General features: G+C 56.4%; 3 protein-coding genes across 12 annotated transcripts in view; all 3 read left to right on the forward strand.

The window, feature by feature from the left end:
• MYO9B (myosin IXB) overlaps positions 1-14,684 on the forward strand; it is an 82,564-nt gene extending 67,880 nt beyond the window's left edge. For 7 of the 10 annotated variants that reach the window (XM_045853657.1, XM_045853663.1, XM_045853661.1 and 4 more), the window contains 19 exons: positions 108-974; positions 1,648-1,720; positions 1,857-1,981; positions 4,244-4,377; positions 4,619-4,812; positions 6,548-6,646; positions 6,765-6,938; positions 7,051-7,092; positions 7,236-7,347; positions 8,220-8,293; positions 8,695-8,887; positions 8,977-9,105; positions 9,578-9,683; positions 9,848-9,979; positions 11,041-11,164; positions 11,627-11,674; positions 12,022-12,161; positions 13,088-13,215; positions 13,335-14,684. In XM_045853657.1, the coding sequence (XP_045709613.1) occupies positions 108-974; positions 1,648-1,720; positions 1,857-1,981; positions 4,244-4,377; positions 4,619-4,812; positions 6,548-6,646; positions 6,765-6,938; positions 7,051-7,092; positions 7,236-7,347; positions 8,220-8,293; positions 8,695-8,887; positions 8,977-9,105; positions 9,578-9,683; positions 9,848-9,979; positions 11,041-11,164; positions 11,627-11,674; positions 12,022-12,161; positions 13,088-13,215; positions 13,335-13,750 (3,310 nt within the window). In that variant the 3' untranslated portion in view covers positions 13,751-14,684. Of the gene's footprint in view, positions 1-107; positions 975-1,647; positions 1,721-1,856; positions 1,982-4,243; positions 4,378-4,618; positions 4,813-6,547; positions 6,647-6,764; positions 6,939-7,050; positions 7,093-7,235; positions 7,348-8,219; positions 8,294-8,694; positions 8,888-8,976; positions 9,106-9,577; positions 9,684-9,847; positions 9,980-11,040; positions 11,165-11,626; positions 11,675-12,021; positions 12,162-13,087; positions 13,228-13,334 lie in introns of all 10 variants that reach the window. The other 3 variants (XM_045853666.1, XM_045853667.1, XM_045853660.1) reach the window with 2 other exon arrangements.
• A 1,224-nt stretch (positions 14,685-15,908) lies between these two features.
• Positions 15,909-18,724, forward strand: USE1 (unconventional SNARE in the ER 1). The gene is made up of 8 exons (XM_045853668.1): positions 15,909-16,069; positions 16,359-16,408; positions 16,578-16,656; positions 16,762-16,914; positions 17,434-17,446; positions 17,812-17,839; positions 18,110-18,284; positions 18,525-18,724. The coding sequence occupies exons 1-8, from the start codon at positions 15,929-15,931 to the stop codon at positions 18,705-18,707; spliced, it is 822 nt and encodes a 273-aa protein (XP_045709624.1). The 5' UTR covers positions 15,909-15,928; the 3' UTR covers positions 18,708-18,724.
• Positions 18,725-19,439: 715 nt separating this feature from the next.
• Positions 19,440-23,694, forward strand: OCEL1 (occludin/ELL domain containing 1). Its single transcript, XM_045853627.1, has 7 exons — positions 19,440-19,488; positions 21,531-21,562; positions 21,913-22,092; positions 22,209-22,408; positions 22,635-22,800; positions 23,050-23,103; positions 23,280-23,694. The coding sequence occupies exons 1-7, from the start codon at positions 19,440-19,442 to the stop codon at positions 23,400-23,402; spliced, it is 804 nt and encodes a 267-aa protein (XP_045709583.1). The 3' UTR covers positions 23,403-23,694.
• The last annotated feature ends 232 nt before the right edge of the window (positions 23,695-23,926 follow it).

Raw genomic sequence — 23,926 nt, forward strand, 5'->3', positions numbered from 1 at the left:
GGGTCTTACCAGAGCATGGCTCAGAGGCCCCTGACAACCTGGGTGGATTCTGGGAGCTACAGGTACATTTGTTCCTGAACCCACCCCTTTTACTCTCCTCGTACCAGCTTCCGCCAAATGGTCACAGAGAAGCAGAAGGCGGAAGAGAAGGCGAGGGAAGCCCAGCAAGCCTCCGAGGAAGAAACTGCAGTGAGTGGGCCAGGTCCAGAACCACCGGAGGACAGGGGGCACTCGACACTGGAGCCCGGGGTGAGGCTGAGCCTCGAGCCCCTGGCAGAGAGCCCCCACCCTGAGACGGAGGGCCCCGGCCCAGAAAAGGTTCCCTCAGCCCAGAAAACCGCCACTGAAGGTCCTGAGAAAGTGCCCAGCAGCCGGGAGAAGCGCGAGTCTCGGCGGCAGAGAGGACTGGAGCACGTGGAGCTCCAGCATAAACACATCCAGTCTTGTAAAGATGAGAACACCCTCAGAGAACCTTCGGGAAGGGTTTCCCCAGAGCAGGAGGAGTGCCTCCCCCAAGACGGAAGGGAGAACAGAGAAGACGAAGCCCCCTCAGACATAGGGACAGATACGGAGAACTCTGCTCCTGAAAATCAGCCTGAGGGACCATCACAGGCCACGCCAGCGTGCCTTGTGCCCAGAGAAACCTCACAGGCTCCCCGGGACTTCACGGAAAGGCCCACCAGCCTGGTTCTGGACACCAGGGTCAGCGCACCGGCCCCCGGCACCACCCCTGAGACCCCCCAGGATAAGAGCAAGCCAAGTGGTGGTCCAAGGGCACAGGACAGGCCTGACAGCCCTGGAGGCTCCACCCACATTCAGCGGTACCGGGACCTGGCCTCCGAGCGGCTGGCCAATGCTGTGGAGCTATGGCGGGGCAAGAACTTGACCTCTACCAGCCCCAGCACTATGCTGAGCCAGTCCTTGGACCTTAGCGATCGACACCGGCCCACAGGGGCCTCCCTCACGCCCACAGAGTAAGTCCCACGCCTCCTTCGTCTGAGCACAGTGGGCAGGTAGGGCAGGGAACTCACCATCAAAGCCTGGCAGCAAGACCGGCCTCACACGACAGCACCTGGGGCCGCCTTATTCGCTGGGTGGGGCCGCCCTATGCACTGTAGGGTGCAGGTGTTCCCAAAACACGTGAGCAGCTCCTTGTCCAGGTGCTGACACCAGATGGGTGGGGCCCCGAGGAAGGAGGGAGAGGTCCGGCAGAGGTGAGGCACTTGCCAAGGCCACCTTGCTAGGGCCTGGGGTCCCCCACTGAAACCAGCCATGTTCACTCAGCAAGCACCTGGCCTTGTTGGGGGTGCAGGTTGCACCCATTCAGCTGGAGGAAAAGCTCCCAGCTCTCAACTTGCCCTGCCTGACCCTAATTGAGCGAAATATCAGTGACTCCAAGTACCGGATCCTTGTCCCAGGGGCCCACTTGGCGAAGGAAAGCAGAGTGGAGGTGGACACGCGCTTGTGGAGCCAGCACCTGGGGCTCGCTCCCTCTCTGCGTGTCCTGTGCCCTGCGGGGTGCAGAGCAGTGTCCCTCCCTAGTCTCCACCCGTGAGGTGCCAATAGAATTACCCTCCAGTTACAAAAACCAAAAATACATCTGAACGCGTTCTTTTCGATAACGGGCACATTTCTGTGATCTCGCAGGGAGAGGCGCATTTCACTATCTACCAGTGATGTCTCCAAGCTGCTCCCTGCCCTGGCCCAGGCCAAGGCTCAGGTAATGCTTCAGGCTGCAGCTCTCCCCTCAGGAAGAAGGGGAGTCGGTGGACAGAGCGCTACAGTGACACGGGAACCCCTCACTTCCCTCTAGCAAGGCTGCCTGCCATTGCTCACCCTGCCCCCTTCCCTCACAGCCTCTGTCAGAAAGTGTGGACGGCGAGCCCAGCACGAAGAAGCCAGCCATCCAGAAGAAGAAGTCAGGCGATGCATCTGCTGGCACAGACCTGGGGCTGTCCCCAGGCCCCCAGGCTGACGCTAAGTGAGTGTGGGATCGGGGGGCGCTCTGGCCTCCAGTGTTGGAGCAGTCTGGGCTCCTGAACTGACAGCATTCACAGAGCTGAGTCGGGCAGGGGCTTGCTCAGCAGCAGTTCTGTGGCTAGAGGCACTCGTGGAGCCCATCTGTCTTACCTCCCCTGGGTCCAGGCAGATGGGCTTCATTTGGCTTTCTGTGGAATCAGAACCAGCTGCCCTGTCCCCACCTCAGTGCCCCCTGGGTCCTCAGGTAGGAAATCTAGGCCACGGCTCTGTCCCCAGAAGCTCCTACCCAGATGCTATGGGGGGTTCTGTCCCAGGGCGGACCATGGGCCGCAGAACAGGGGAGCTGATCCAGAGTGGCAGAGGAAGGTGAAGTAGAGGCTGTAGTGGGAGGCAGCGTCCCTCACTGTGGAGAGCCCCCCCCACCACCACCAAGACAAAGAACCACCAATAGGGTGGCTTCCAACAACAGAAACTCAGCTTCTCACAGTCCTGGAGGCCAGAAGTCCAAAATCCAGGTGTCACAGGGGCCCACTCCCTCTGGAGGCTCCGGGCAGCCTCCTTCCTGCCTGTCCAGCGTCTAGAGGCTCCAGGCGTCCTTGGCCTGTGGACGTATCGGTTCCGCTTCTGCCCCCGTCCTCACGTGGCCTTCTCTCTCCTGTGTCATCTCTTTTCTTGTCTCTTACAAGGACACTTATCGTTGGATGTAGGGCCATCTGGGAAACCCAGATGATCTCCTCTTGAGATCTTCCCCTTAGTGTCTTAGTCCATTCAGGTCCCTGTAATAAAACACCACAGACTGTGCAGCTTGAACAACAGGCATTTAGCTCTCGCTGTTCTGGAGTCTGGAAGTCTAAGATCAAGGGTGTCAAGCAGATTTGGTGTTTGGCGAGAACCTGCCTCCTGGTCCATAGACAGCATGTTCTCTCTGTGTCCTCACGCGGCGGAAGGGACCCGGGTGCACTCTGGGGCCTCTTCTGAGGGCACTAGTCTCATTCATGATGGCTCCACCCCCACGATCTGATCACCTCCCAGAGGCCTCACCTCCTGATACCATCACATGCGGGGGTTAGGCTTCAGCATGAATATTTTTTGTCTGTAATCAAAACTTTACTGAGCCCTGGCTTATGTGGTTCAGTGGACTGAGTGCTGGCCTGCGAACCAAATGATCACCAGTTTGATACCCAGTCAGGGCACATGCCTGGGTTGCAGGCCTAGTCCCCAGTTGGGGGAGTGGGAGAGGCAACCTCACATTGATGTTTCTCTCCCTTTCTCCCTCCCTTCACGTCTGTCTAAAAAATAAATTAAAAAATCTTTAGAAACAGCTTTAAGAAAAAAACTTTATTGAAAAACTGACATCAAAGTAGGAGATCACTGCTGTATACTTACAAAATTAAACGTAATTGCATCATCCCAGTAAATTGATTGTGAGGCTTTCTGTGACGTGACAACAAATGCAGGGAGTTGTGTGCATCGTGAGCGTTGCTTCCGTCCGGAGGCATGCCCTTCGGTGGGCCGGCCTCCCCTCGGACGCTGGCACAGCCCACACAGAGAGCCACCGACGAAGTGTGGCTGAAAACCATGGTAACCTTGTAGCAGCCTGACATTCTACATCCATAAAATAAAAATTTGGACTTTGAACTAGCCATTTTTTTTTTATGTCCTCTCGTTTCCTCTTCCAAGGACGGATGTAGTAAAACTCTAGCCAAGGGCACGTTGATCCTTTCACGAGCCCAGCCCCTCGCAGTCTCCGAGGCGACACCGGGGCCAGCAGCGCTCAGTCAGCCTGTGGCATCGACTGCAGCACATAAATTCAGGCAGATGTGCACGTTCAGTCTGTGGCATCCGGTCACGTCTGCAAAGACCCCTGTCCCTGATCAGGTCAGGCCATGGGCCCTGCAGGTCAGCACCTGGACACAGCGCTTGGGAGCCGCTGCTCACCTCACCACATACCTGGCAGCCACAGTGCATGATTCAGTGTTTATTTTTTGTCATTTTTTCCTAACCTTGTGCTGTAAAAACACATGAGGAGGACAGGGCGTGGTTTTATTTATATTTTATGTGAAAATGGGGTCAGCATCTGCTCAACATCTTGCCTTTTCACCTGACTCCTCCATCAGCTCACGATTGACAACAAAGCATCCGGTTCCATTGGTAACAAATGAAAGGGTTCTTGATCTCTTTGTGGTAAGACAACTCTTTCTTTGGCCTCACATCTGCTTTCATTCCCTGAGGCTTATACAGAACCCTGTACTTTCTCCTTCAGGTCCACGTTTAAGAGACTTTTCCAGCATAAGAACAAGGAGAAGAAGTACAGTCTGGAGGGCGTGGAGGAGACGGAGAGCTCGGGCCCCGGGCAGGTCGTGCTGGAAGCCGCCACCGTGAAAAAGAGTCCGGAAGGTTGGTGTCCCACAGCCTCACGGAGGGACAGCAGAGCCACTGGGGCCCCTGAGGAAGTCCGTTCCCAGGGGGCCCGGGGCAAACCGCCTTGAGGCCAATCCCTACCCCTGGAGGTGCTTTCCAGTTGCAGGCCCATTTGCAGCGGTGATAAGTCGTGGCTCTCTGTGTGGTTGTGACGTGCCCCGAGAGGCTGAGCCGCGTTCTCCCCCAGAACCCGTCCTCACCAGCCTCTCCTCCCCAGGGGCCCCATCCAGCCACCAGCACCGCCACACCACAGGTGAGAAGCACGCCAAGGAGCCAGGAGGCAAAGGGAAGAAAAACCGAAACTTGAAGATTGGCAGAATCACTGTGTCAGAAAAGTGGCGGGAGTCCGTGTTCCGCAAGATCACCAACGCCAACGAGCTCAAGTACCTGGATGAGTTCCTGCTCAACAAGGTGAGCCAACAAGGGGCCAGGCTGGGGGCTGGGGACCGGGAACACACATGGGGTGGGGGGGCGGTGTGCACAGGCTCAGATCAGGGCCTCCCTAGAAGGACCGTCCCCACCCAGCAAAGTGTTCTGAGCCGTCCTGGAGGCCAGAAACTGCAGGTCCAGGCGCACAGCTCCACACACAGGAAGTGGCGCTTGCTCCTCAGTTCGGCAGCAGCCTGTTTTCTGGGAACCTGGCCTGGGCTCAGGGAGGACCGCTAGTCACTTACATTCCTCTTGATGAGCACGGAACAGTTGTCGCTTAGTGTCCAGAGGGAATTGGTTCCAGAACCCCTGTAAAGACCAAAACCTGCCCTGGCTGGTGTGGCTCAGTGGACTGAGTGCCAGCCTAGGAGCCAAAAGGTTGCCAGTTCGATTCCCAGTCAGGGCACATGCCTGGGTTGCGGGCCAGGTCCCCAGTTGAGGATGTGAGAGAGGCAACCACATACGGATGTTTTTCTCCCTCTCTTTCCCTCTCCCTTTCTCCCTTCCCCTCACTCTAAAAACTAAATATATTTTCTAAACCAAAATCTGTGGGTGCTCAAGTCCCTTATATTTGCACATAGGCTGCCATGAGGTGTGCCTGCCCATCACTTCACTCCTGTGAATTCAGTGTAGTGCTCAGCACATGGTAGATTCAAGTTTTGCTTTTTGGGACTTTGTGGGACTTTTTTTTAATTGCTTAAAACTACAGATGCAAAACCCACAGATATGGAGGACCAACTGTATTTAAGTTTTGCTGCAAAATGTCTGTGGGTCTTACCAGGGGGCTGATTAGGGGGCTGGACAAGACCTGTGGGGCCATGTTACAATCCGAAGCGTCTGACTGTGGGACGAGCCTGTCCAGAGGCCACGGTGAGGGGCTGCAGCCTGGGCTGCGGTTGTCTTCCACGTGCACGTGCACAGACGTGGGCGTTGGGTACCCAGCAGGCACATTTTAGTGTGTGGTTTCTGCCCAGGGCGTTTGAAGTCTGCAGTTAGAAGACACTTCATCTGTTGTACTACAGTGACCCTGCGGGGTGGTCACCCCACCCGTTCATGCACAGAAGGCAACAGAAATGTGGAGATCCAGAATAACCTTCTGGGCAGCTATACACCTATATCCTCTAAATCCAGCAGCCTCACTATGGCCCCGCCGTGGCTATGAACTCATTTTATTTAGAATAAGCTTTTTCAAAGCGCTGGGTCTTGTAGCTGATAGGGAGTAAGCACACACTTGTGCAGCTGAGGCAGATAAGCCATGGCCTCAGGTGCTCACGGCTCCAGCTACGGACAGTCCCATAGCACACAGAGCAGAGCAGGGTTCTCAGAGGGCAGCAAGCTGACGGGGACCCTGCAGAGGGTGGATGCAGCGTGAAATGATCGAGCCATTTGAGGCAGCCCAGTCTGGCCAGGGAGCAAGTGCTTGTGTGGTGATCCTGCCCCCAGGAGACCTTTTGTGACATCTGCAGGTGTTTTCAGTTGTCGCAACTGAGGGGTGCTATTGGCACCACAGTGAGTGATCCAGCCTCAAGTGTCCACAGTGTGAATCTGGACTCAAGGGACCAGAGAGGCCAGGGTTGGCCGGAGGGCCCGGGTTCTATCCTATAGGCGCCAGGGAGCCAGGGCAGGGCTTGGGGTAGGGCAGAGTGTCGGCCGCTCAGATGCCCAGCCTGAGGAGACACAAGGACACTGGGCCTCCCCACTCTCTCTCCTTCTACAGGTAAATGACCTGCGTTCCCAGAAGACACCCATCGAGAGCTTATTCATCGAGGCCACAGAGAAGTTCAGGAGCAACCTCAAGACCATGTACTCTGTCCCTGTATGTGTAGCCCCCTAGCCCCAGGGGGGCCCTGGCAATCGCCCAGCCTTCCCTAGGATGCACCTTGCCCCACTGCCCCATCAGTGTGTCCAGGGGTTCACGCCTTCCACCCCCACAGAACGGGAAGATCCACGTTGGCTATAAGGACCTAATGGAGAACTACCAGATTGTGGTGAGCAACCTGGCGGCCGAGCGCGGCGAGAAGGACCCCAACCTGGTCCTCAACCTCTTCCAGTCACTGCTGGACGAGTTCACCCGAGGGCACACCAAGAATGACTTTGAGCTGCCCAAGGTGGGTCGTGCCGCTCTGAGTGTGGACAGGGTGCCAGCGAGGCGTCGGGGGCCAGCTGGGGAAGGGGGCGCCCCAGGAGCCCGCACCGACCTGCCTTTGTGCTCCCTTGCAGCCGAGCAAAGCTCAGAAGAAGAAGCGGAAGCAGGAACGTGCTGTGAGTATGAGTGTGCCCGTGCAAGGGTGTGGCTGTGTGCGGGTGAGCATGTATTTTCCCACCCAGCGCTGAAGACACCTAGGAGTGAAGGAACAGCCCCCGGCCCTGAGGCACCGCTCAGCACCCTCCCCCTCGGTCCGCAGGTGCAGCAGCACAATGGGCACGTGTTCGCCAGCTACCAGGTGAGCATCCCGCAGTCGTGCGAGCAGTGCCTCTCCTACATCTGGCTCATGGACAAGGCCCTGATCTGCAGCGGTGAGTGTCACACAATGTCCTCCCAGAACTCTGCCCCAGCCACATCTCCCCCACTCAAACCCCCACCAGATCAGGGCCCCCTGTGTCCCACCTCTGGGTCTTTGTACACGCTGCCTGAGCTGCGGGCCCCTCCCACATGTTCCAGGGGAGTCCAGTCAGTCCCCACCAGCAGACCCTGAGAGATGGGCACAGCCCAGGGTGGCCCTGCAGGCCCTCAGTTGGATGGACAGGAGGCAGCCAAGGCAAGATTGGGGACTAGCTGGCCCTCGGAGGCCTGGGGGGTCTAGCAGGCCTCTAGCACTTGTGTTTTCCTGCCAGGCCCAGCCAGGCCTGGCTTCCTTTTCAGCACAGGGTCTCATCCTCCCCCTGTGGGCCACATGTGAGGACAGCCCTCCATCCCACATGTGCCATGCATACCTCCGCAGTGGCACAGTGGTCCCTAAGCTCGGATGAGGGTGCACCCAGGTGCCACCTCCTGTTTATCGCAGCTGATTCCTTCTTTCCATGCACGACACCTGCAACCTGGGGCTTGGTGCAGCTGGGAGAAACAAAAGCGACACCACTCATCCCACTGTCACAGGCCGAGTCCCCAGGGCTGCCTCCTGGCCGAACTGAGGTGTAAGCCCCTAAACCCTTGTTCCTGACTCACTAGCCAGGCTGGCTCTGAGGCTGCTGACGATAACCAGCTGTCGATCGCCAGGGGGGTGGCCCACACAGCCCCCTGCCTGGGAATCAGGGCAGAGATGTGTGTGATGCAAGTTTAGAATTCAGTTGTAGGGGTTCCCCCACCCCCGCTATCGGGACAGGGAGCCACGAGAGCCTGGGTCCCTGATGACCACCCTGCCTCCCCCCACCCCACCATGACCTCCCAGTGTGCAAGATGACCTGCCACAAGAAGTGCATGCACAAGATCCAGACCTACTGCTCCTACCCGTGTGGGAAGAAGGTGAGCACACCGTGGCCGGGAGCTTTCCAGAGTAACACTAGGTTCAGGCCCAGGTGCACGCAACCAAGCACACCTAGTTCTGCCTGAGCCCCCTGAGGCAGGGCCAGGCTTGCGTTGCATCTCAGATTCTAGCCCCACTCCTCCCTTCTCTGGGCAGTGGAGGGAATCCCCACCCTAACTGTGCCTACAAAGAAGACAGGGTCCCGAGCTCTGGGCCAACAACAGGAGCCTCTCACAGGAGCCCCTGCCCAGCAGCCACCGAGCTGACCTCTGCAGCCCAGTGCACCCAGCAGCCTGCAGTCAGGCATGAGGGACGGAGGGACGGAGCCCACGGAGGAGGCCTGAGGGGTGGACAGGGAGGACAGCTAACCCAGGCTTCACCTCCACCCCCGGCACTGCAGAGCGAGCCAGGTACTGAGCCGGGCCATTTTGGCGTGTGCGTGGACAGCCTGACCAGCGACAAGGCCTCAGTGCCCATCGTACTGGAGAAGCTTCTGGAACATGTGGAGATGCACGGCCTCTACACCGAGGGCCTCTACCGCAAGTCAGGCGCCGCCAACCGCACGCGGGAGCTCCGGCAGGCACTGCAGACAGGTGGGTACCTCGGCAGGTGGGCAGCAGGCAGGCACACACAGGGCTCCTGCCTGAGCTGTGCTCACTGGCCCCGCCCACCCTCCCCGCAGACCCCTCAGCCGTCAAGCTGGAGAACTTTCCCATCCACGCCATCACCGGGGTGCTGAAGCAGTGGTTGAGGGAGCTGCCCGAGCCCCTCATGACCTTTGCCAAGTATGGCGATTTCCTCCGAGCCGTGGGTGAGTCCCATGATGGTGGTGGCAGGGACAGGCAGGCTGTTGGTGTCAGGGGTCATAGCCACAAACAACCTGTGGCTAGCCAGGGAGGCAGGACCACCTAGTCACAGCTGAGAAACCAAGGCCTGGGCCCTGATGGTGTGACTCAGCAGGTTGCACGTCACCCCGCAAACCAAAAGGTCACCAGTTCGACTCCTCATCAGGGCACATGCCTGGGTTGTGGGCCAGGACCCCAGGTGGGAGCATGTGCTAGAGAAAACTGCTCAATGTTTTTCTCCCTCTCTCTCTCCCTGCCCCTCTGTCTAAAAAATAATAAATGAAATATTTTTTTAAAGAAAAAGGTGGGGGTTTGAGTGAGTGAGATGTGGCCAGGACCCCTCTCTGGCACTGCACTGCCCCCGTGGCAGGAGGCTTTCCTGTCTCCATGGTGTGTTTGGGTGGGGTCCATGGGCAGCTGACACCTTGGCCTTCCTAGAGCTGCCAGAGAAGCAGGAGCAACTGGCCGCCATCTACGCTGTCCTGGAGCACCTGCCGGAAGCCAATCACAACTCCTTGGAGCGGCTCATCTTCCACCTGGTCAAGCAAGTGCCCGAGCTGCTCTCTGTGGGACTGGGGTCCCTGTCAGGAGCCCCCACCACCCACTCCCGGGCGGGTGTCCTCTGCTGGTTCTGCACCAGCCCATGGCCCACGGTAAGGGGTCTGGGAGGATTCCCTGGCCGTCCCCTAACTGCCGTGCGCTGTGCAGGGTGGCCCTGCTCGAGGACGTGAACCGCATGTCACCCAGTGCACTGGCCATCATCTTCGCGCCCTGCCTCCTGCGCTGCCCTGACAATTCAGACCCGTTGACCAGCATGAAGGACGTCCTCAAGATCACCACGTGAGTGCCAGGCCAGCCCCACCCCGCACGCTCTGGGTGGCCCTGCCAGTGACCCCTCCCAGTTCTTCTGAGGCTGAAGAAGTGGAAAGGAGAGCAGGCACTCAGCCCTCTCACAGGGCAGCAGCCGACACGGAGCCGGCATTCCCAGCGGCTGGCAGCAAACAGAAGTGCTGGTCTGCAGGTTTCTTCTGTCCCTGAGCCATCTGAAAAAGTTCCTCAGAAAACCTCAGGTCGGCAGACGTCAGTCACTAAGAGGACATTGTTTAGGTGACGAGAAAACAAGAACCTGTTTCTACAGGTGGTTTTCACGAGGCAGAACACACTGAGATGGCCTGGCAGTACAGCCCCCAGGCCACACTTGTCACAGTTAATGGACAGTGACAGTTAGGCAGCCAGGAGAGGAGCCTGGCCTGGCCTGACAGACTTGCTTCCAGCCTCTTCCAGCAGACCCTTTGCTTCTTGCTTTCTTAAGTGCTGGTGGTGATGGGGAGATTGAGCTGTGACTGCTTCTCCATCCCGGCTGAGTTCTTCCATGCTGAATTCTCCGGGTGGAGTCCCTCCCGTACTGATCTCTCCAGGCTAAGCGCCCCCGCCCCCAGTACTGACTGCTCAGGCTGGCCCTGACTCCTGAGCAGATGAGCTGCTGGTTAGAGTGCACATTCTAGAGCCCTTGGGTCCAGCTGCCTGCAGCCCTTAGGACAAGTCGCCCAGCCTCCCTGCACTTCATACTCCTTTGTGAAATGAGATAGTCCCCACCCTACAAGGTGGCTGAGGAATGAGTTACTCCAACCTCCTGCATACTTTCTCCTTCAAATAAGGAGGCTTGTTGAGATGGGAACTCAGGCTCAGAGAGGTGGAGTGAGTTATCCAAGGTCACACAGCAAGTGAGCTAGGGTCAAGATGGTAGCTACAGCCACGTCACTGGTGCTGCCTGGTCTCTGGATGGGTCTCTGCCTTGGCCACAGTGCCATCTCCAGTCAGCACCTCGCTGGATACCAGGTCCCCTGGCTGGCCATCTCTGGACTCCCTAAGTGAGTCGCCCTCTCGATGGGCCTTCACAGGTGTGTGGAGATGCTGATCAAGGAACAGATGCGGAAGTATAAGGTGAAGATGGAGGAGATCAGCCAGCTGGAGGCCGCTGAGAGCATCGCCTTCCGCAGGCTCTCGCTCCTGAGACAGAACACTGTGAGCGCACGTTGCAGGGTGGGGCTGGAAGACACCTGGGTGGGAGTGGCTCTGTGAGCGGGGCTTGAGTGACAGGGCTTGGGTGTCAGGACAGGGTCTTATTTCCCTTACCAGGCATAACCCCAGCCACAGGCAGCCTGGTAAGGGGCCAATTCCTGCCTCAACCAAATGACCGCTGCCCTCTCTGTCATGCCAACTGCCTCTCTCAGGGCAATGGGAAACCTGTCACCCACATGGTGGTGTTTCATTCTCCAGCCCCGGTCCTTGCTGACTTGGACCCTGCCCATGGGGGACCGATCCCACAGAAGTGGCCCAGAGTGGGGGTTAAGGGAGACTTAAGAGGCTGGGTCCTGGGCTCCAATGGGAGGGCCACGTGCTTGTCCCCATGGTCAGATGTAGCTCAGTACCCATGACACAACCAGTGTCTTAGTCATGGTCCCCCTCTCTTCATCTCTCCCCCAGCCATGGCCTCTCAAACTGGGGTTTTCATCTCCCTATGAGGGGGTTCTGGTATGTACGCCATCAGAGGGCCCACCCTGCATGTCTTCAGTGCAGTGCATGCTGGGGTTTCCCACTGCCGCCAGGGCCCTAGTAGGATAGGCCCAGCATGTCCTAACCTCTGGAAGTGCATGCTGAGGGAGGCCTGTTTCCTGCTGACTACCTGTGCTGAGGACAACTAACCAGCTGTGCCTGGGCCACTGGGTCCCCGAGTTGTCCCTGATGAAGCCTCACTAAGCCCAGCTGTCCACAGCAGAACTAACCACCCCCAGCGCTGTGATGCCACATTCTCTCCACCCACCAGCACTGACTCCATCCGCCTGAAGGGGCCAGCCAGACCTGCCGCTTCTCTGTTGCAGAACAAGAGCCCCGTGGCCCGGGGAAGCAGCGGCGGTCCAGAGGAGCTGGGGGTGCTGCCAGAGGAGGAGACAGCCGGCCAAGATGAGGACCGGGAAAAGGAGATTCTCATCGAGCGGATCCAGTCCATCAAGGAAGAGAAGCAAGTGTTCCTCCATCCCCTGGCCTCGTCTGTACCACCCAGCCCCCATCCACTAGTCCCTCCACTGTGAATAGAGAACCTAGCCATTGGGGGCCAGTGGGCAAGGCTCAGTTCCGCTGTCCAGTGCCCATTGCATGGAGGGCTGCTGTTCTAAACCACAGCCAGTCTGGGGCTCTGTTTAAACCTCATGCTTGACCACAGGGAACTGTGGTGCCCCACAGAGGTGATGTTCAAACTTTGTGTTGAAGGTGGCCTTAGCTAGGGTGACCGACTAATTTGTGATCATTCGAGGTGTAAGTATGAAAGAGGCTATTACTTCAAAATTACACCAGGCCCTGGCTGGTATGGCATAGTGGATTGAGCGTTAACCTGCGAACCAAAAGGCTGCCGGTTCAATTCCCAGTCAGGGTACATGCCTGGGAGATGGGCCACTTCCCCATTTGGGGGGCATGCAAGAGGCAACTAATGGATGTGTCTTGTGCACATCGGTGGTTTTCTCCCCCTCTCTCTAAAAAAAATAAAATCTTTAAAAATAAAAAAATAAAATAAAAGTAAAATTATGCCAGGAGAACAGATGTGGCCCAGGGCTCCTGGCCACCCTAGTCCTACAGAGAAGGGTGCTCCAGGCAGCAGGAACAGCACACACATGCAGAAATCCTGAGGCAGGATTTCTCCCCAATTGCTCCCCACTTGCTCAGTACCAGGCCAGATGCCAGGCTTTGCCCAGCAGCCTGACACCTTCCTGTGAGCTTTGCAGGGTCAGGGGCATTTTGGGCCGGGAATGCTTTGGGGGATGTGTGATTCTGGGTACAGGGAGTCCCACCCAGGACCCAGATGGCCTGCTCTGTCCCCCAGCATCTTGGCACTTTACATAGGGTCTTTCTCCATGGGAATAGCCTTGGACATGTGACCTCTCTCGCCTGCAGGGAAGACATCACCTACCGGCTGCCAGAGCTGGACCCTCGGGGCTCTGACGAGGAGAACCCAGACTCAGAGACGTCAGCCAGCACCGAGAGCCTGCTGGAAGAGCGGGCTGGGCGGGGGACCTCGGAAGGTCAGTATTAAGGTAGCGTCTGCTTTTTTCCTCCCATGTCCACCCCCGGCAGGCCCCTGGGTGAGGGTCTGTCTGCTGGCCCTGAAGCTTCAGTAACTCTGCCATCTGTCTTTCAAAAGGACCCCCTGCACCTGCTCTCCCTTGCCCCAGTGTGCCCACCCCAAGCCCCCTCCCCGAGGTGGCCACCCCTCCGAGACGAAGGCCGTCGTCCTTCGTGACGGTCAGAGTGAAGACCCCCCGGCGGACCCCCATCATGCCCACGGCCAACATCAAGCTCCCACCTGGCCTGCCCTCCTACCTCCCTGGCCGGGCACCAGGTGTCCAGGAGGCTGTTGTCCCAGTGAGGCGCCGAGAGCCACCTGCCCGCCGCCCGGACCAGGTACACTCTGTGTATATGACGCTGGGTGCACATGCCCCCGTGCAGGGTGCTCCAGAGCCCCTGGACAAGGAAGACCGGCCCCCGGGGGCTAAGCGGAGATACTCAGACCCCCCAACCTACCGCCTGCCCCCCACCTCGGGCCAGGCCAATGGCTGATGTCCCGCAATGCCAGAGTCCAAATATCTGGGATGGCCCTGTGCCAGAGCTCCAGACCAGCAGTCAGCTGTTCGAGAAGGATCTGGAATGAAAAGCTCCAAGAGTAATGTGAGGTGGGCACCGGCTCCGTGCAGAGCCCAGACAGAGAGAGGCCGGCCAGGGCTGAGCCCCAGTGCTGCACAGATGTGCCGCCCAGAGCCCCACATCCTGGCAGGCAGCCTGGCTTCTCCCCCTCCCTTTTATACGGTTTTACAGTTAACTGTTACTTTGTGCCTGGGTTACGTAACTTTGAACTGTAACAGCCTTAACAGAAGACCAAACTGTTTTTTATATGTGTATGTACAAACTTTTATATTAACACCCTGCCTCGCCTTTATAACCTGGACACAGACTTCAGAGCGAAGCCCTGGCCACCTCACCTCAGAGGCTCAGGCCGCACTGAGGATGGCTTGGACCAGGGATTTGGACACTTGGGGCACCTAACTGCCCCCAGTCTGTCTGGGACTCATCCTCAGGCCTGGCCAGCAGCCACCTGGCCCACACGCAGAGGAGCGGTGGAGCCTTCCATGACGATCCAGGCTGTTGGCTGGAGTGAGGACAGGAGGTGGGGGGCAGCCTCCACCTGGGACACCACAGACCTCACATCCAGAGAGACTCAAATGTGGCCATCACTCTCTCTACTGTTCCCTGAATGGAGGAGGCCGCCCTTGGCACTGCCTGCCCCATGTGGCAGAACAGGAACTCAGGACTGCTGATGGGCTAGGAGGGCAAGGCCAGGGTTTGCACGTCCCCACAGTGACAGCCTGGGGAATCTTCCAAAGTGGGGCTTCCCTCTCTCAGGCTCCACTCATTCTCTGGACACCTAGACAGATGGCCCCTGGTCTGGGACTAGAGGCATCCTACAAACCATGTGAAATAAAGAAAAAGTGCCTGAGAGGTGTTTGCCTGTGATACCTGCTCTGGGTTGGAGGAGCATGTCACCACCTCTGGGAGGACCTGCTTGAATCCTCCAGCAAACACTGTGGTTGGAATGTCACACATACTCTTCACCAGAGGGAGTTGGGCCTGGTGGAGGCACACACATACCAATCCAGAAACCAAAGGTAGCAGGGAGTTCTTGGAGCTGCATTCAGTGAGAAGAGCCTGCTGTCCTGAGAGCTGCCTCTTGTCATCCTGTTTTAGCACCCAGCCTCCCCCCGGGGGGGCGGGGGGGCTTCAAAGGGCCAGGAGCAACCTCCCCATCCACAAGCTCCCAGGCTACAAACTAGTCCCAAACTGGGAACTGGCTGGCAGGAGGGGGCCCATGAGGGTGGGCAACCAGTTGGAACTTGCCAGCAGGTGGGGAACAGTACAGACTACACCTGCAGGAGACTTAGGGGGCCTTGTCCAAGGTCACATGAAATGTGTGACTTTGGTGTGACTGGGATTCAAAACCTGCTAGGTCTGCCTCTAGATCCTCCCTTTACCCATCCTGGGTTTAGTCTCATCCATTGTGTCCTGTGAGGGCAGCTGGCCCACTGGCGGGGTTGGCATGCAGATGACCTGAGGGCTGGATAGACCAAAGGGTTGCATTGCAGGGTCATCCCTGGGAGTTCAGTGGGTTCTTTCCATTGGGCCCTGAGCCTTGGGTGCGGTGCAGCCCCATCTCTTGCTCCAAGGGCTAACCTGTCACCCCCTAGAGGCAGACACTCCCTCTGCCCATTTCCCTAGGGAGAAAACGCAAAGGAAAGGCGGGAGGGTTGAGTCAAAGTCAGGGCTGGGGCCGAGAGGCTCATAACCACGTAAGTTTGAATGGTCCCCCAGGCCATGAATTCCGAAGTCCACGATTATGAGCTCTCCAGCCCCGTCCCTGCCCCAAGGAAATTAGGGAAGGCTGCCTGGGTGTGGAAGAGCTCATATGGAAAGCACCCTGCCAGGAGTGAGTGTGTTGGAAGAATTTTGAATAGGGTACACGTTGCACGTGGGCCTGACACCAAAGGACGTGGTCCTCTCAACCCTTCTTGAAGGGTTAAAGTGCTCACGAGGAAAAGAGGCAATTCGGCCCTAAGTAAACATGGACAGGATGGCCTCTCCTTGAACCGAGACTTGACTCCCGCCCTAAAGCCGGGAGAGCGAAAGAAAGGAGTACGGCCCCCCCCGGAAGGAGGTCAAATGGGGGCACTTCCGCCCTCCCTTAAGATGGCGCCGGCGGAAGGGGTGGGGTATCGCTGGTTAATGATGGCCGCGTCAAGGCTCGAATTGAATCTGGTGCGGCTACTGTGCCGCTGCGAGGCGATGGCAGCAGAGAAGCGGGACCCGGATGAGTGGCGTCTGGAGAAGGTGAGAGAACCTGCATTGCTGCGTAGACCTCGACTTCCGTGAGGTGGTGCCCGGGGCTAGCAGCCGGTTTTCCCAGCCCCACCATCCGCCCTGGCCACGTCCCTTCGGTGGGCTCCGCCACGTCCGCCCTAGTACCCGGGGCTCAGCTGCCCGTGCCTCCTTGACTTTGGCCCCTCCCGTTTCCATCCCCCTCTGCCCCAGTCCCAACCCCTCTTTTGGTTCTTACTTTCTTCGTGCATGATGCAGGGGGGAATGGGATACCCGGCTGACGCCCACTTTTCCTCCCCAGTACGTGGGAGCCCTCGAGGACATGCTGCAGGCCCTGAAAGCCCACGCGAGGTGAGTGCAGGCGACCAGAGGAGCTTCAAGTCCTGGGCGGGGTGTGGGGGCAGTATACAGGCCAAGGGGTAGGTTCTGTGCGGGATCCCTAGGTTCTGGTCCCTGCTGCGACCCTTCCCTGAACCAAAGACAGCAGGCAGGTTTTCTTTTTCTACGTTTCGCCATCTAGCAAGCCGGTCCCTGAAGTGATCAATGAATATTCCCGCAAGGTTGACTTTCTGAAGGGGATGCTACAGGCAGAGAAGCTGGTGAGCACCGGAGCCTCTTTCCTCAGCTTCTTCAGCCCCCATCAGGCTCTCCTGAGTCCCCAGGACCAGACCCTATGGTGGTGACCCCTCTTCCTTCTTCTGCAGACCTCGTCCTCGGAGAAGGCACTAGCCAACCAGTTGCTGGCCCCTGGCCGTGTGCCCACCACAGCAAGGGAGCGGGTGCCTGCCACCAAGACGGTCCATCTGCAGTCCAGGGCGAGATACACCAGCGAGATGCGGAGTGAGCTGCTAGGCACGGTAGGGCTCCCTCCCTGGTCCTTGGGATCCCCTCAGTTGGGACAGGAGTTCAGTGCCTGGGGGTGGCCAAAAACAGCAAATACTATCAGGAGCAGGGACCCTAGGGGGCCTCTGCCTTTGGCTGTAAAAACAAGGCTTCCCAACAGAGGGGGCATTCTGGCCAGGACTTTGCTATAGGAACAAGAGTTTGTTTCAAAAGTGGCACCTGTCCAGTTAAGCCACAGAGTTAGCCCAGTGCCAAGTTTGGCTCCTGGCTTTCCACTTGCTGCAGATAGACAAGATTTTTTCATCTGTAAAATAGGATGACAGGTGCCTTTCTCAGCACTTTACATAGATCAGCTAAACCATTCAAAACAGGAGCTGTTGACACTGCCAGCTTATAGCTGAGGAAACTGAGGCTCAAAGGTTGCAGGACTAGCCCAGGGCCCTGACTAAGGGTGCAGGGGTTCTGAGAGCAAACAGGACAGTTTTGGGGGCATGACAAGGTGGATGATTTCCTGCCTGTCCTTTTCCCTACAGGATTCTGCAGGAGGTGAGTCGCCCTGAGCAGAACAGGACTCAAGTCCCAGCTGCCTGGGACATGACATGTGTCCTTGCTGCTCCCCTTCCCTTGTGCCTCCTCTGGGTCCATCACCAAGTCATGTCTGGAGGGGGCAGTTGGGACAGAGGATGTGGTCCTCAGAAGAAACTGGAAGGAGGAAACTGGGGCCAGAGGAAACCCAGACCAGGATAAGGAAAACATCTCAGACAAGAGGGCTTTGGAGCTACAGCTTTGAGGCATGATCAGCTGGGAAAGGACCTATGAGTGGCAGACCCATCCCAGGTAATTAATGGTCAAGAATCTGGAACACAAAATCAACCCTTCCCTCCTTTCTGCTTGGTCTGTTCCTCTTCCAGAGCCGAAGCTGGATCTGAGGAAGAGGACGTGAGTATCTTCAGCCCTTGGGCAGCACTGGGGGGAAGGAGGGCTGGATAAACCTTGGACCACTGAGGAGCCCCCACGAGTGTCTAAATCACCCATCAGACACCACTTCTGGGAATCCTTTACCCAGAAGCCAGAGCAAATAAGGGGAGACTGAGCCCCAAGTGCGGCAGTGGTTGCAGCCATAACCTCTGGGTTCCCTGGGAACATGTTTGTCTCGTCCCCTCCCCCACCCTGTCTCATGTCCACCTGTCCACTTATGTGTGAGGTCAGTGGGGTGGCAGGGCCCAGGCCAGGGGATGAGAAGCAGTCGGCCGCTGAGCTAGACCTCGTCCTGCAACAACAACAGAACATCCAGGAGAAGCTGGCAGAAGAAATGCTAGGCCTTGCCCGGAGCCTTAAGACCAACACGCTGGCTGCCCAGACTGTCATCAAGAAAGACAACCAGGTACGGGGACTATGAGAGCTCTGTAGCTTCTGCCCTGGGGCATCAGAGAAGGTTGCCCAGTAGAGGGGCATCAGGGCTGGGACTTGGCTGGATAAATAGTTTAGTGGAAGGCAAAACTGGCATGTCCAGCAGAGGAAACAGCGCCAGCAAGGGCCAAGAGGTGCTGAGTTGCCCCAAGGTGGCAGGATAGAGGCCACACTGGATGCCAGTCTTGTCATTACTCACCCACCTCACCCCTAGACCCTGTCGCACTCACTCAAGATGGCTGACCAGAACCTGGAGAAGCTAAAGACAGAATCAGAGCGACTGGAGCAGCATGCACAGAAATCAGTCAACTGGCTGCTTTGGGCCATGCTTATCATTGTCTGCTTCATTTTCATCAGCATGATCCTCTTCATCCGTATCATGCCCAAACTCAAATAAAGACCTGTCCCAGCCCACCCCATCTGTCCTCTATCTGCCCTTCACCCCTACCCAGAGGTACCTTTTGGGGTGGACAAGATGGCAAGGCCCTTGGAGGCCCCAGGGAGCTGCAAAGACTGAATGTGCAGGGGAGGAAGATCAAACTAGGGGCAGGAGTGGTGACCCCACTTTCCTTTGGTACCTGCCTCATACCAGACAAGGCAGGGCCTCTAGAAGCCCTGGGAGACCCCAGTCTGCTAGAGTCAGAGCCAAACACAGTGCCTCAGCCCTGTGGAGTCAGGGTGAGTGAGGCCTGGAGGGTGGGGGAGAAATGGGGCCTTGTCTGACGGTCAGCCTGGAGAAGGGGCATCGGTGCTGGGCCTTCCTTGTCGTTGGAGGTGGTGATTTAGTGGCAGTGCACGGCACAGCCTAAGCTCTCAGGACATTGCAGATGCTTCACACAGTCACTCAGCAAACCTGGGAGGTTTTGGTGGAGTCCCTGCCCTGCTCAGGCCATAGTCTGATCATTCCAGACGAGAACTGGAGGGCACTGGTGATGGGACCCTGGAAGGGGTCATGAGTGGGAGTCCAGGGTAACAGTGGGTCCTGGCATCTGCCCGCCCTCACTTCAGACTCTGGGGGCAAAGCCTGGGCGGGTAGTAACCAGGGCAGCTCAGTGAAGGAGGGGGGACAGGTGCACAGGAAATGTTTGTTTCAGACCCTGGGAGCAGGAGCAGGCACTGTGGGACACGCATGAAGGTGCCCATGTGGATCTGCACCAACGCGGGTACAAAGCCACCAGGTAGAGCTTTTAGAAGCTCTAGTGACAATTTTGTAAAAATAGATCATAGAAAGGAGGCTCATGCCTGTGACCCAGGAGTGGTTCAGTGTTAAAGGAGTCTGTTAATAGCCACATGAATGCATCAGGAAAAAAAAAACCATAGAGTACACAGGGTGAAATGGTACTTTGTACTGTTGCTGAATAGTTTACAGAGATCTGTTACTCAAAGACTTAATACTAAATGAGGAAGAGATGGGGTTTTTCCCTCATTTAACTGAAAAGCCTCAAGCCAAAGGCAGCAGTGAGGTTAATGGACAAACACTGAAAGTTCTACCATCAACATGAGGAGCTGGGGCACCCGTGGCCCACCCACCTCCCCCAGTGATTTCACATTGTCTGGAGTGTCGGCCAGTGCAGTTGGACAAGTAGATACATGAGACTGAAAATATATTTGCAGGTGATATGACTGTGTGAAAGACCCAAACAAACTAAAAAGCTATTTTCTTTATTTTGAATTTACTTTTTATTGAGTTTATTGGGGTGACATTGCTTAATAAAATTGTATAGGTTTCAGGGCCACAATTCTATAGTACATCATCTGTATATTGTAGTGTGTGTTCACCATCCCAAGCCAGAGTCTCTGTCACCATCTTAAAAAGTTACTTTGCGCCCTGGCTGGCGTAGCTCAGTGAACTGAGCACGGGCTGGGAACCAAAGTGTCCCAGGTTCGATTCCCAGCCAGGGTACATGCCTGGGTTGCAGGCCATAACCCCCAGCAACCGCACATTGATGTTTCTCTCTCTCTCTCTCTCTATCTCTATCTCCCTCCTTTCCCTCTCTAAAAATAAATAAATAAAATCTTTTAAAAAAGAAATAAATTATAAAAAAAAAAAGTTACTTTGCCCTGGCCATCATGGCTGTCGGCTGGGTGTCTTCCCACAGAGAGAAAGGTCACTGGTTTGATTCCTGGTCAGGGCACATGCCTGGGTTGCAGGCCTGGTCCCCAGCTGGGGCATGTGCAAGAGGCAACTGATCCATCTCACATCAGTGTTTCTCTTCCTCTTCCTCCCTCCCTTCCCCTTTCTAAAAAATAAATATTTTTAAATATACATAAAAAGCTATTTCAGTGAGAGAATTCAATAAACTAGCAAGGGACTTAATGAATATTTAAATTAGTTTCCCATATGCAAAACATTTGAAATACATTGAAAGATTTCATGTATAATAATAAAGTAGATACACTACCTGGTTAAACTAACTGCCTGGATACAGGAAGAGCTGCTGAAAATCAAGACGAGAGATTTGCAGGAAATAACAGGAAAGGAAATGAAAATGGTTTCTAAATTTTTTCACTCAGCAGGTTAAACAAGATCTAAAACAGAAAATGCATTTGTGGAAAATCGGGGTTGCCGAGGTTTTGGGAAAACCAGTGTTTCACTGCTGAACGGATCAGCAGCAGCACAGCCTCACCAAAGAGCAACTGAACAGTGTGTTTCCATATTTAAATGCATAGATAAGTCCCTTTGCTGGAGCAGTTCCACTTCTAGGGGGGTTATCTCATAGATAATCCTCACATGTGTGACCAAAGAAATTTGCACGTGGATATTTTTGCAGTATTGTCTGTAGTGAGGAAAATATATTTGTCATTGAAATAGGATCTCTCCAGAAGGAGACATAATTAAATGCTGCTTCTGGAGACAAGGGAGCATGAGAAATTCATTTTTTCTCTAGGCATCTTTCTATTGTTTGAATTTTCTAAACATACATCTGGTTATTTAGAGGAATTTTCTTGTAAATAGATAAGTGCAAGTTCTCCAAAACCACCGGTTTTCCAACAAATAAACTGAGGCTCAGAGAGGGCGAATCATCAGCCCCAGACAGACAGCAAGTCGGGGTCTTGGTTGGATTCGAACCTTGGTGTCAGGGATGTGAGTCCACTTCCCCCGTAGCCAGGCCCCGCCCTGCTCCTCCCCTCAGCTCCGCCCCCGCCTTGTCGAACCACCCCACCGGATGGGTCCAGCCTGCTGTTAAGGTACAACTAGGACTCGAGCTACGCTGAGTAGACCCAGGCTCGGAGCCCCGGACCCTGGGACAGGTGACCCCGGGCGCGAGCGGTCCGTGCGGCGCGTAGCCCGGGAGGGGATCCCCGGGGACCTCTCAGGGGTGGTATTCTGTGGACTTATCGAGCCTCAGCGGGCGAGGTTGCGTCTGCGCGGGGGTTAACGCGAGCCAGGCCTGAGAAGCCAGCCGGCGTCACGGTCATTTGCATAGGCCTTTCCGGGTTAGGCAGCAGAGTGCTTTAAGGACCAGTCATGTGTGTCTGTACAAAATGAGCGGGGCTGTGGAACGCGCCGTGACTGCAGAGTTGGCTGTTACCAGGTTCGCCACTCCGCGCGTCCACCCGCGGTGCCCTCCTTCAGGTACGTACTTCTTCCGTGTCCACAGGCCGCCCGCCGACCACCCCCGCCACGCGCGGGCCACGACGACGGCCCCCGCAGGATCCGCCGGTCTGCCCCGGGACGCCCGAGTGGCCCCTCCCCAAGGTCGATGCCCACCCGGGTCCCCCACCAAACCCACGGCTCCCGGGGGCACCTACAGATCCGCCCTCCTGGTCCAGGGCCCCCGGTGAGTGTGAACGGGAGGAGAGCCTAGGCAGAGGATTCATTCCCCGCAGTTTAAAAGATCCCGGCTGCTTCCCGACACCCTCATTAACTCCAAATTGATTCCTGCGGCCTCTGCAGCATCTGGTGCCTCGAGGCCTTGAAACCAGCGGTCCCCGCTCCGTGCGCCAACCGCAGCCAGGAGCTCACAGGGCAAGGCCCAAGAAGATTGTATTTGAAGATGAACTGCCCTCCCAGGCCCTCCTGGGCACCAAGAAGCCTTTTGGATCCATCCCTGAGGGGCATATGTCTAGGCCCTACCCAGTGCCTGACTATGTGCTGTAAGTGTCCCCCATGTGGTTGCTGAGGCCTGGGGACAGGAAAAGGGCACTGAGTCTGGGGCTTTGACAAGTGAATAAGAGTTGACCAATTGGTAAGAAAAAAAGGGCATTTTGAGCAGGGTGCCCAGCATGAGTTAAGAAAAACAGATTGCAGCTATTGGGGGAAAGGCAGGGGTTCCTCACACTCACACTCTGTCCTGCTCTCAACACCGCCCCCTCCCCACAGTAAGTACCCAGCAGTGACCAGTGAGAGGGAGCGGAGCTGCTACGCTGCTGTGTTTCAGGACCAGTATGCAGAGTTCTTGGAACTCCGGGAGCAGCTGGGCTCTGCACAGAAAAAGCTCCAGCAGCTGAAGGCCCTGCTGACCTCACTGCCCCTTCCCCGAAGCCAGGTCAGCAACCAGCTGGAAGCCCCTGCCCCACAGCCCTTCCAGGTGGCCATACCCTGACCTCCAGCACACCCACTGGGTCCCCATCTCCAAATTCTTCCTCCTCCAGACTAGGTGGGCACCACCACACATGAGCCAACGTCAGCCCTTAAGGTCCTCCCTAGATGGGTCACCGTGTCTCTCTAAGCCTCAGTTTCCCCATTTCTCCTTGGGTCCAGCACTCCCTGAGTCCCTCCTTTTCTTCCCTTGTAGAAGGAGGCTCAAGTAGCTGCTAATGTCTGGAGGGAATTTGAGAAGAAGCGGACGGTGAGTCATGGTCTTCTGACTCTCACAGCCTGGCCTTTGCACCCCTGACACTCCCATAAGTGCCCAGTTTCACAGAAGGAAAACTGAGGCTCAGAGAGGAAAAACCAAGGGTCAAGCAGCTTGAGGGCCATAGGCCAGACTGCCACAAGGACTTCCCTGGCTCTCACCCTACCCAGGACCCCATCTTTCTGGACAAACAGGCTCGCTGCCTCTACCTGAAGGACAAACTAAGGCACCTCAAGGCGCAGATCCAGAAATTCGACAACCGAGGAGACAGCGAGGGCTCTGTGTACTTCTGAGCTACCTGGCAGACAGACGGAGGGGACACCCTGGGGTGGGGGGTCCCACCTCACCCTCGCTTCTCTTTCTACCTCCTAGCCTTAGCTCTTGCTCTTTCGCCCGCATAGGGTAGCTTTCCCTGATTGCAAATGCCTCAGCCTTTGAGGCACTTAGCTCTGACGACCCCTACTCAAGAAATTCTTCCCAGGACCTTCTCCCAGACTCCCAACCCTAACCCCTGGAAGCAGGTGCTGCTTTCCAATCCCAGTGGAATAAACATTTCTTAAATATATTCTATGTAGAGCTACTTAACACTTGGTTGTCACTGAAAAATTGTTCTTCCATTTTCCAGAGGGAAAAAAAGTCAAGGTTCCAAGACACAGTTTTGTCCAGGGTCTCGGGGCGAGTATGAATCCTGCGCTCCCTCTCTTCCTCAAGTGGCCCTTTCTGTGGGAAGGTGAGGGGCCAAGTGTTCCCAGAGGTTCAGTAAAGGAGACAAAGGACCGCAGAGTCTTGCCAGAGTAAGCCTCCTGGAAAATTCACG

This window comes from Phyllostomus hastatus, unplaced genomic scaffold, assembly GCF_019186645.2.
Source record: "Phyllostomus hastatus isolate PE091 unplaced genomic scaffold, TTU_PhHast_1.1 phas_contig_98, whole genome shotgun sequence".
NCBI lineage: Eukaryota > Metazoa > Chordata > Mammalia > Chiroptera > Phyllostomidae > Phyllostomus > Phyllostomus hastatus.

What these genes read in the sequence shown, in the direction of transcription:
- USE1 (XM_045853668.1), top strand. Translation starts at nt 15,929, where the DNA reads ATGGCGCCGGCGGAAGGGGTGGGGTATCGCTGGTTAATGATGGCCGCG. An exon ending in CTGGATCTGAGGAAGAGGAC is followed by an intron (nt 17,840 to 18,109) that starts GTGAGTATCTTC and finishes GTGTGAGGTCAG; the next exon opens with TGGGGTGGCAGGGCCCAGGC. An exon ending in TCATCAAGAAAGACAACCAG is followed by an intron (nt 18,285 to 18,524) that starts GTACGGGGACTA and finishes CCTCACCCCTAG; the next exon opens with ACCCTGTCGCACTCACTCAA.
- OCEL1 (XM_045853627.1), top strand. Translation starts at nt 19,440, where the DNA reads ATGAAGGTGCCCATGTGGATCTGCACCAACGCGGGTACAAAGCCACCA. An exon ending in CTCCTGGTCCAGGGCCCCCG is followed by an intron (nt 22,093 to 22,208) that starts GTGAGTGTGAAC and finishes CGGCCTCTGCAG; the next exon opens with CATCTGGTGCCTCGAGGCCT. An exon ending in TGCCCCTTCCCCGAAGCCAG is followed by an intron (nt 22,801 to 23,049) that starts GTCAGCAACCAG and finishes CTTCCCTTGTAG; the next exon opens with AAGGAGGCTCAAGTAGCTGC.